General features: G+C 45.8%; 1 protein-coding gene and 2 non-coding genes across 8 annotated transcripts; all 3 read left to right on the forward strand.

Moving 5' to 3' along the window:
• The first annotated feature begins 31 nt into the window (after positions 1 to 31).
• RPSA (ribosomal protein SA) lies at positions 32 to 6236 on the forward strand. 6 transcript variants are annotated; one of them, XM_025461229.3, is made up of 7 exons: positions 32 to 171; positions 970 to 1135; positions 2391 to 2509; positions 4444 to 4689; positions 5403 to 5531; positions 5638 to 5803; positions 6068 to 6236. In XM_025461229.3, exons 2-7 carry the CDS (start codon positions 1003 to 1005, stop codon positions 6160 to 6162), a joined length of 888 nt encoding a protein of 295 aa, XP_025317014.1. In that variant the 5' UTR covers positions 32 to 171; positions 970 to 1002; the 3' UTR covers positions 6163 to 6236. The 6 variants fall into 6 exon arrangements, with proteins under 6 accessions (XP_025317014.1, XP_048956083.1, XP_048956081.1 ...); XM_049100126.1 differs by having other exon boundaries at positions 970 to 1129; XM_049100124.1 differs by lacking the exon at positions 32 to 171 and adding an exon at positions 387 to 402.
• On the forward strand, positions 2179 to 2328 carry LOC112668942 (small nucleolar RNA SNORA62/SNORA6 family). The gene has a single exon (XR_003141965.1). It is a non-coding gene; the product is annotated as a small nucleolar RNA SNORA62/SNORA6 family (small nucleolar RNA).
• On the forward strand, positions 4751 to 4905 carry LOC112668941 (small nucleolar RNA SNORA62/SNORA6 family). The gene has a single exon (XR_003141964.1). It is a non-coding gene; the product is annotated as a small nucleolar RNA SNORA62/SNORA6 family (small nucleolar RNA).
• Positions 6237 to 10294: the final 4058 nt, after the last annotated feature.

Consider the following 10294-nt stretch of genomic DNA (forward strand, 5'->3'; position numbering starts at 1 on the left):
CCGCCGCAAAGCGCCACCGCCGCAAACGGCTCCGCGGGATTAGGGTGCTGAGCCGCCCTTCCGCTCGGCTTTTGTTGTCATTGGCTGCTGGCGGAGTATATAAGGACGTCACTTCCGCCCGCCGGTCCTTTCCGCGCTACCCAGGGAAGGGTCCATACGGCGTTGTTTTGCGTGAGTGTCTTGTAGAGTTCGTGGCGCCCCCAAAGCCACCAGGAGGGCTTCCTGTTGGGAGTGCGGGGTGCGGGGGCCGGGAATGGAGGCCGGCGGGGACAGCGAGTCTATCCCAGGCCCCGCGCGCTCTCCGCCTCCGCCCGGCCGCCCCGCACGTGGTCGGGCTCGGGCCCGCAAATTCCCACAATGCCCTGGGAGGGCGCGGAGGTCGTGCTGGACCCGGGGTGCCCGGTGCGGGGGTTGGGCGTGCGGACTCGTTTGCGCCGGTTGGCAGGGGTGCAGAAAGCGTCGCCGCGCCGCGATCGGGGCGGGCCCCAGCACTCGGCCTTGCGCTCAGGCCCAGGCGCCTATTTACAACGGCTCGGGCGGATTGGTTTATCCCTTTCTTGTTAAGGTTCTTGGCAAGGTTTTAGAGAAAATTAGTTGTGATCATAGGATTTTGAAGCGCCCACCTGCAGTCTGCTTGAAAAAAAACTTGTTCGCATTTCTGCTTCCTTTGCTCAATTTCTGCAGTTTGTTGAACATGACTCCTATCTTCGTACTTGGTTGACCTGGAGGGTTAAGTGGCAATTCACTTTTCGTTTTATTTGGGTGTTTTTCCCACTTGCACACTCGATGGTTTGCTGTAGTGTGTGGGGTACGTCTCTTCTATTGTGTCATTACACTAGACTGTAAACTGAAAAGTATCCTTGGGTTGGATTCCAATAGGAAGTTGTTTAGCTCTCAAGAGTAATTAGAATGCATCTGGTCCCTAAATCAGTGGAATGAATATGGCTGGATTGTTAACTGCTTTTTCAGGTTCCCATCGTAACTTAAAGGGAAACTTTAACAATGTCCGGAGCCCTTGATGTTCTGCAAATGAAGGAGGAGGATGTCCTCAAATTCCTTGCAGCAGGAACCCACTTAGGTGGCACCAACCTTGACTTCCAAATGGAACAGTACATCTACAAAAGGAAAAGTGATGGTTAGTCTTTGCTTTGGTTTGGGGGGAAGGGCATTGCATTTAAGTTACAAATGAAACCACATCCCTTCATTGGAAATAAGCTTTAAAACTAAGTAAAAGTGGGGTGCGTTACTGGCTTAGTTTGTAGAGCATGCGACCAGTTCTCATAGCTGTGAGTTTGAGCCCCATGCTGAAGGTAGAGATTACAGTTGTTTTTTTTTTTTTTTTTTAAGATTTTATTTTTTTATTCATGAGAAACGCAGAGAGGCAGAGACACAGGGAGAGGGAGAAGCAGGCTCCATGCAGGGAGCCAGATGTGGGACCCTAGGATCACACTCTGAGCTGAAGGTGGGAGCTAAACCACCCAGCCACCCGGGCATCCCTACTTTTAAGAGATTTTAAAGATTAAAGTGTTCTGGTGGTTTTTGGAAGGCTAGCTTTCCGGGTTCCAGTGGAAGAGTATGTCAAATGGTAGATTATGGGACGTGGGTTGCTTCATGAGGAGCTGTGAGATACAAAGATGATGAGGAAGCTCACTAGCTTATCTTGTATTGTGCATTTTATTTTGCAGGTACTGATACGTGTTCATTTGACTGAATTTTCTTTTTTAAAGATTTTATTTATTCATGATAGACACAGACAGAGACATAGGCAGAGGGAGAAGCAGGCTCCATGCAGGGAGCCTGATGTGGGACTCCATCCCAGGACCCCGGGATCACGCCCTGAGCCGAAGGCAGATGCTCAAACGCTGAGCCACCCAGGGGTCTCGTCATGTGACTGAATTCTGAGCATAAAACAGAGCAGGAGATAGGAACAAATAGGTTTGGAAGGCATGTTGGGAAAGGCAGTGAGTGCTTCAGCTCAAAGATGGAGCCACTGAAGGACATAAGCCTGGGAGTGGCACATTGTAAAGCAGTTTCAGGCGAATCTGTCATGGAGACAGGTGAAAAGGAAAGTGGCGAGAGGCCAAGAAGTGGCTAAGAACTTGAAGGAATCCACATGGGGGCCTGATGGAGGGAGGCTTAGTGCAGGAAGAGAGATGTGCTTCGCCTGCTGAATCAGGGGCTGCACACTATTAAAGCTCAAGGTTGAGGCCACCGTGGCCAATGAACTTCTGAGTGTCGGAAGTGTGCTATATAAACAGCAGGGTTTTCGCTAACACCAGTAGAGCTTGTCTCTATGACTGGAGTTTGATAGTACTCACTGCTACATTGTTTTTGAGAAGAAAATCCATTGCAAGTTACGTGAGGTGTTAAAAAGCTCTCTGCCATCATAGGTATCTACATCATAAATCTGAAGAGAACCTGGGAGAAGCTTCTGTTGGCAGCTCGTGCCATTGTTGCCATTGAAAACCCAGCTGATGTCAGTGTTATATCATCTAGGAATACTGGCCAGGTTTGTAAATAATATGCTCTTTATAAAAAATATGCTTACAGACCTTGGTGTAAGGAAAAGTAAGAAAAAGTATTTTACTACTTGGAAATCTTGAATTGCTAGTATTTGAGGTCTTTAACGTATACAATTTGGCATCTGGTGGTGTGTTGAGCTTCAGTTTTCATATCCTTGTATTTTCGTGCACCACCAAGTAGAGTTGATCTTGTTAAAAATGGTTTATCAGAATGTTCTGTAGTCCGTTTTTTCTTTTTAAAATGATGAAATAGTCAAAATTTGGGTGTCCATTCCAATTTTTTTAAGATTTATTTCTTCATGAGAGAGAAGCAGAGGGGAGAAACAGGCTCGGCTCCCCTGTGGGGAGCCCAATGCAGGTCTCATTCCTAGGACTCTAGGATCAAAACCTGAACCAAAGGTAGATGCTCAACCATTGAGCCACCCAGATGTTTCTCAACTGCAAAATTTTTAAGAACGGTTTTTTTTTTTTTTTTTTTAAGTTTTTATTTATGTGTTCATTAGAGACACAGAAGGAGAAGCAGCCTCCATGCAGGGAGCCCGATAAGGGACTCAGTCCCGGGACTCTGGGATCACATCCCGAGCCAAAGGCAGGCGCTCAACTGCTGAGCCACACAGGAGTCCCAAGAAAGCTTTTCTAATAGGGTACCACTCCCTTTCTAAGGCTCAATTCTCCTAAGAGTAAGAATCTTTGCCAACACAAAAGAAAACTTAATTTCTTTAAATGGCCAGTGGGATAAAACTTCTGTTTTGCCCCTTTTCTCTTTTGACAATTCTTTTTCTGTTGAGAAAATTTAACAGTTAATAGCCTATTGTTGACCTTTAGCAGCCTCACCAGTAAGCTAAGCAGTCGATTAACACCTTTTGTTAACACATACTATATACTATATTTTAAGCTGTAGAAAGGAAAATACACCGTACTGTAAAATATGTCCTTAATGAGTGGATCTCCATGGTTTAAAGCTAATGGTGGTGTTCAAGAGTCCACTATATATAAAAGCTCGAGCAAGGATTTCGCTGAGCCCATTTATTTCTAATTTGAAAAAGATGTTTAGCTTGCATTTTGACAGGCATTTAAATTGTATAGTGAGACAGGTTCTCTTGTACTTGAAGGTTGATGGTAAAACTGGTTCCCATGAGTTTAAGATTGTTTTCCAGGGGGTTATTCCCCAGGAGCTGGCTTGCGACAGGACTTAGAGTTCAGTGCATGGTAGAAGACTGTTTAGAACGAAAATTAGTGCCCACTCTCAATTTCCCTCAGCAGAAATTTACTGAGTGTTTATATTAAGTCTAGTGTTGCTAGGGGCTTGAGATACAGCAAGAAAACACCAAGTCTGCCTTTTTTGAAGGGATGCAGGAAACCAGTTTTATAAAGGGAAAGAGCGTATATTCCTGCTTTATTAAAATAGGGTAGCTGGGATGAAATTAAACCAGAACGTGGAAGTGCTTATTGCTGTCGGGCATTGTTGTACTGTCTGTGTTGGTAAATTTAACTTTCATGATCCCATGAGGAAGTTAGAAGCACATAAATAACCTACCACATTCACTCCAGGAGTGAATTAGTTGGTTCTTGAAACCAGGCGGTGTGGCCCTGGAGCCTCCAGATGTGAGGAAGCCAGTGAGCTGCAGGTGATCTAAGGGATGTGGGAGTGGGTAGGGCATTCCAGACAGACGGCCTGGAGGTGGGGTGTACTTAGCATTTCTGGGCCCTGGTCTATAAGTATTTCTCAGGTAGCATAGAGGACAAAGAATTGTGGGTGTGAAGTGCTTTGATGTTTTCATTGTTGAGGGGATAGTAGAAGGGCTCCAGCTCCATGGGCTGCTTTGGGGCTATAGAACTGAGTGTCTGCACATGGACATTTGGGGAGGTCCTGGGATGCCATCCCCGGAGCACTGCTAACTCTTGATATTAATTCTTCAAGCGAGCTGTGCTGAAATTTGCTGCCGCTACTGGAGCCACTCCTATTGCTGGCCGCTTCACTCCTGGAACCTTCACTAACCAGATCCAGGCAGCCTTCCGAGAGCCAAGGCTTCTGGTGGTTACTGATCCCAGGGCTGACCACCAGCCTCTCACAGAGGCATCTTACGTTAACCTGCCTACCATTGCTCTGTGTAACACAGACTCTCCTCTGCGCTACGTGGACATTGCCATCCCTTGCAACAACAAGGTAACGGCATTATGACACTAGAGCCTCAATAGTGAGTACTCTTGAAACAGTTGGGCATTCCTCTGCACATTGTTAGAGCTTGGAGTTGAGGCCACTGGCTGGCCGATGAACTCACAAGTGTAGGTAGTGTGCTACATGAGGGGCAAGTCTTTTCGCTAACACCACAAGGGTCTCTGGCCCAATGAGTGGAGTTTGATAGTAATTCTTGCTACAAGTAGAATTCAGATATGTCAGAGCTTTAAGGAGAACCCGTTTTTTAGATGGTCTGTGTTTTCTGTTTTTCTCCATATTTCTTAACTATTTGGGCGACTCAGGCATTACTGGGCTTTTTCGGTTTTCAGAGCAACTTGATGAATCGTGCAATGAGGTCCTTAAAAGGTGGGTTGCATATGGTTCAAATTGGTCCAGTGTATTGGTCTCAAAACCTTGGTTCCATGTAAGAATCACCTAGAGATGTTTTAATACCAGGGTCCAGGCACTCTTTAGGTATTTTGTTTCATTGGGGGCGGGGGGTTCTTGACAGTTGTGTTTTTGTATTTTAATTCCCATGGGTCCAGTGGAGACCCACTAATTATAGAGTACTCCTTGTTAAAAATAAGTGCTTAAAGTGGGAAATGTGTCTATTTTCTTGGTACCAGGGATCTAGATGATGGGACAGAAAAGTGGAATTGGGAGGTGGCTAGGTGTCCCTTCTTAACCTGGCGCTCTTGCAGGGAGCTCACTCAGTGGGTCTGATGTGGTGGATGCTAGCCCGGGAAGTCCTGCGCATGCGTGGCACCATTTCCCGTGAGCACCCATGGGAAGTCATGCCTGATCTCTACTTCTACAGAGATCCTGAAGAGGTAAGCTTCCTCCGCAAAGGCCTGTGGTTACATAGCAAATCAGACATCTTGGTTTATGCTTCTTTGAAATAAAATTTGTCCCAATAAACTTTTTTTCCTTAACCAGATTGAAAAGGAAGAACAGGCTGCTGCTGAAAAGGCTGTAACTAAGGAGGAATTTCAGGGTGAATGGACGGCTCCAGCTCCTGAGTTCACTGCTACTCAGCCTGAAGTTGCAGACTGGTCTGAAGGCGTGCAGGTGCCCTCTGTGCCTATTCAGCAGTTCCCTACTGGTATGTATTGTGATAGATCAGGCTAGTCACTTGGATTTTTGGTAATTCTCTAACTTACAAGATCTCCATGGCTGTATATACTAGTATTGAAAGGTTTTTATGCCAGTGCGGTATAGCTGTGCTGATAACTTGACAGATTGAATTTGGGTGCTTTTGAAGTGGTCTGGCCTTGCGTGTTTGTCCTTTGAAATGTGTATTTGGTGGAATTCACAGCACAGTGCTGGTGGCAGTGGGGCTGACTGTTTTTTGGTGTTTTCTTAACAGAAGACTGGAGCGCTCAGCCAGCCACTGAAGATTGGTCTGCAGCTCCCACTGCTCAGGCCACTGAATGGGTAGGAACAACCACTGAGTGGTCTTAAGCTGCTCTTCCACAGAAGGAACAGAATGGAAATAAGGTTGACGGAAAATAAACAGTTTCTAAAAGTCTTGTCCATTTCCGCGTTTCATTTACAGATCAAGATGCCTGGGATTACTTCAAGTCTTGACTTCAGTTTTACTTCTCTAAAGCCTGCTTTAGATAAAACATAGTGCTTCTTGGGAGTTTCCTTTTAAGTGCCAACTCTTGATTTCAGCTCAGGTCATGATCTCAGGGTTGTGGGATCAAGCCCATCATTGGGCTCTATGCTGGACATGGAGCCTGCTTGAGATTGTCCCCACCCACTACTCTTGTGTACACTCCAAAAAAATGGGATAATTGTAAATATTATAGTGGTGCCCTTGGAGTTTTTTTTCTAAGGTCAGACCTGATAATTCTTTTACTAATGTCTGCACTGGCAAATTCTGTAGGGCCAGAGTAGAGTAAATTGGCTTTTAGTGATAGCCCTGCTGTATGCCAGTTGTGTGGCCACTTCCTTTTTTTTTTTTTTTTTTAAGGGCCAAATTACCATTTGTTTTATTTTTTTATTTCTTTTTTAATAATGAATTTATTTTTTATTGGTGGTCAATTTACCAACATACAGAATAACACCCAGTGCTCATCCCGTCAAGTGCCCCCCTCAGTGCCTGTCACCCATTCACCCCCACCCCCTGCCCTCCTCCCCTTCTACCACCCCTGGTTCATTTCCCAGAGTTAGGAGTCTTTATGTTCTGTCCCTTTCTGATTGTGTGGCCACTTCTTGAGTGGCCTCTATATTTGAATACCAGCCTAGGTTAAAGGTAGAGTAGGAACCACTGGAGGGGCCCCAGCCTGTTACCAGGTCAGCTTGCCTTCAGGTTCTGGGAGGGTTGTACAGGTGTGTGTACAAAAATGTCCTGTTGTGCTCTCCATATCTGTTCTGTGTTTTCGATTCTATTTAATATGCTTAACAGCTCTCCTGAAGTCCTAGTAACATTTGACCCATTAAAAATTAGAGAAATAGAGTGGAGGTTTTGAGGAACCTAAGTGATTTGTTGATGAACTCCCAAAGAGCTATAAATGTCTGTGTAACCTGATTTCCAGGGCCCCTTCCAGTAGGACGGGTAGTGAAGGGATCCCGTAGCTCTCAAGCATGGTGATTGTGCATTGGCTATGCAGAACAAGTTTGGATACCTCTACCGTAGAACTATAAAGTGCAATGTGCTTAGGCCTTGAACCCATAGGACTTTGTAGTGCTCTAAGTGGCTAGCAACACCAGTTAATTCCTGGGATCAGGATGGCTGGGGAGGAGGTGGGGAGAAACAGGTACAGAAGGAAACCTAGGAAATGGGAGCAGGGAGAGGAGTAGATGGTATTAACAGCTTATTTGTTAGCATTATCTGGGGTAGGGGGCCTGTTCAGGGAACAAGGGCTTGAAAAACGATATATTCTGGCAACTTCATCTGTCTTCCAGAGAATAATCATGGCATCCCATACCTGCTCTCAAGCTATGTGTGCTAGTGGCCAGGACCTCCAAACCAGAGACCTTGCTGTGTTCTTTTGCTTCTTGCTCAGGCATTTGTTTCCTGGCATTCCCACAATAAATAGTTGTTTTTTCCCTCTAGAATCCCTGGCATAGTTGACTTGTGCCCAGCATGAATCAGGCAAGGGATCGTAGGTGGAATTTTTCACAGATCTTAGCCACCTAGGTTTAGCTTGCCCAGGGCATCTTCCTGCCTCCAGGAGAGAGATCCTATTTCTTTTGTTCACAGCTAAGATTCTGCCCCAACCCAGCACCGCAAGGTGGCTCAGACCTGTCATCCCACTCTGTCAGCATAGTGGCCCCATGGCTCCAGACCCAGTGCCTTTAAGCCAGCGCGAACTGGAATAGGCATCTTAAACACTTTGACTCAGTGGTGCCTACCTGATGGTCAGTTCCTCAGCACTGCTGAAGGGAAGATTACCCCCCACCCCCACCCTGGGTGTGCACCCTGCAACTGGCAGCTTTCCCCCATGGGTGTTAGCAGCCTTGAATTCCCAAGGACCTTGGCTGGAGTGAGGAAGACTTTCTCCCTGCACTGCATCTGATTTGGCCAAGTGGGCCGCCTCTATTTCCTCAGTACCTCTCCATCTCCGTTCACACTAGCACTAAATCTTCCTGGACATGGTAACTCGTTCAGTTGTCCCACCTGATCTTGGGGACTGCTGTGAATAATACATGGTTTGTCATTTTTCTCTTTAACGATACTTACCATGAGAAATCCCTAGCTTAAGGTTTTTCTTATCATAGCTTCCAGCTTTTGCACTTCCTGGGTTTTCTACACTTCTAGAAAAGGAATTACATCCAGAAGTTTTGTAGAGTTCTCCCATTTCTCCCTCTGCTTTCCTAAATACTTTGAGGACTTCTCCTTCCATAGATGTGTTTCTTGCTATGTCCCAGGACAAGGGCAAATCAACATCCCCATTGAATTCAGCCCTACAGAACTTGACACTTGGTAGATACCGGTGAATGAATACTCTTGAGTGAACAGACTAAATGTTAGGAGTGCCTGAGTGGCTCAGTCTGTTAAACATCTGATTCTTGATTTCAGCTCAGGTCATGATCTCAGGTTGTGAGATTACTGAGCCCCACATGCGGCTCCACACTGGGCATAGAGCCTGCTTGGGATTCTCTCCCTCTGCTCGTTACCCCCCACTTGTTCTGTCTCTAAACAAAATCTTTTCCAAAAAAATTTTTAAGTCTTTATTTAGGGAGCATTTAAGAAAGAGCTGAAGAGGGGTACCCGAGTGACTTTTAAGTGTCTGCCTTCAGTTCAGGTCATGATCCCAGAGGCCTGGGATTGAGCCCCACATCAGGTTCCCTACTCTGCAAGTAGCCTACTTATCTCTCTCCAGACCTCCCCCATCCCTCCCACCACTTGTACTGTGAATAAAATCTTAAAAAAGAAAAAAAGCTAGAGAGTTACATTCCACTTGGCAAACCTGGGGCTCCTAACAAGGCTTGAATTGCCCACTCTGTTGCATGTTACTCATCTGCACAGAGCTCACTTCACAGGCAGCTGCATCACCTGCTCTAAAACTTCCTTAGGGTGTTTCAGTCAGCTCCACGTCAAAGCTGCAGCCTCACACGGTGTTCAGGGACATGCTATATACTCCCTGAGCTTGGCTTGGGTTGTCTGGTGAGTGGGTGGGTGGGCCTGGGTCTGGTCTGGGCTATGACCCTGCACCAAGTACACGCTCACATCTCCCAGTGGCAAGTGAAGGGACTCTGGTTGTTGTACTACCCTGGACATCCTATGCTATGAGTGAGGCAGATGGTGGAGCAGGCTTTGGAATCAGCCATGCCTGAGATGAAAGAAAGCCCTACCCAGCTCCTTCCTCGTGTGTGGTTCTGGACAAGAGATGATGTCTCCCAGTGACCCAAGTGGCCCCAGCATGGGAATAATAGAATTGTGATTCAGGGATTGTTGTGCACAGCAATTAGCTTGGGTCCTGGCAGGTAGCAAACATTCATTCTATGTATCACATTGTCTTGTTAGTGCATAATTTAAAAAAATTTTTAAATTGTAAGATGCATCATATGTGCAGATGACTGCAAAAATATATTTGTATGTTATATATTTGTATGTTCTAAAGAATCAAATGAACGCCTCTGTAGTCATTACGTGGATTTTGAAATAGGTGCCAGGACCTGAGAAAGTTGCCGTGTGAGCCTCCTTCTTGCCCCCTGAAGTCATAGAGCTCCTCTCCTGCAATCCCTTGGTTCACTTGATTGTTTTACCTAAATGTGCCCTTGCAATCAAGAATTGTTTAGTTTCCCTATTTTTTGTTTCCCAAAAATGGAATCATAGCATATCTTCTTGTGTGATTTGCTTTTTAAAATTTTTTAATTTTAATTTTTCTGGGGGGAGGGGAGGGACAGAAGAAGAGAGAATCTTAAGCAGGCTCCATGCCCAGTGTGGAGCCTAAGGTAGGGCTTGATCTCATAACCCTGAGTTCATAACCTGAGCCCAAATCAAGAGTGCTTAACCAACTAAGCTGCCCAGGTGCCCCTTGTGTGATTTGCTTCTTGCCCTCAATGTTATTTTTGGCTTTTCATCCCAGTTGCTTTGAACACTTTTGATAGATCCTGGTACACCAAAATTTCCCCAAGTCTA

This window comes from Canis lupus, chromosome 23 (genome assembly GCF_003254725.2).
Source record: "Canis lupus dingo isolate Sandy chromosome 23, ASM325472v2, whole genome shotgun sequence".
In the NCBI taxonomy this organism is placed as follows: Eukaryota; Metazoa; Chordata; class Mammalia; order Carnivora; family Canidae; genus Canis; species Canis lupus.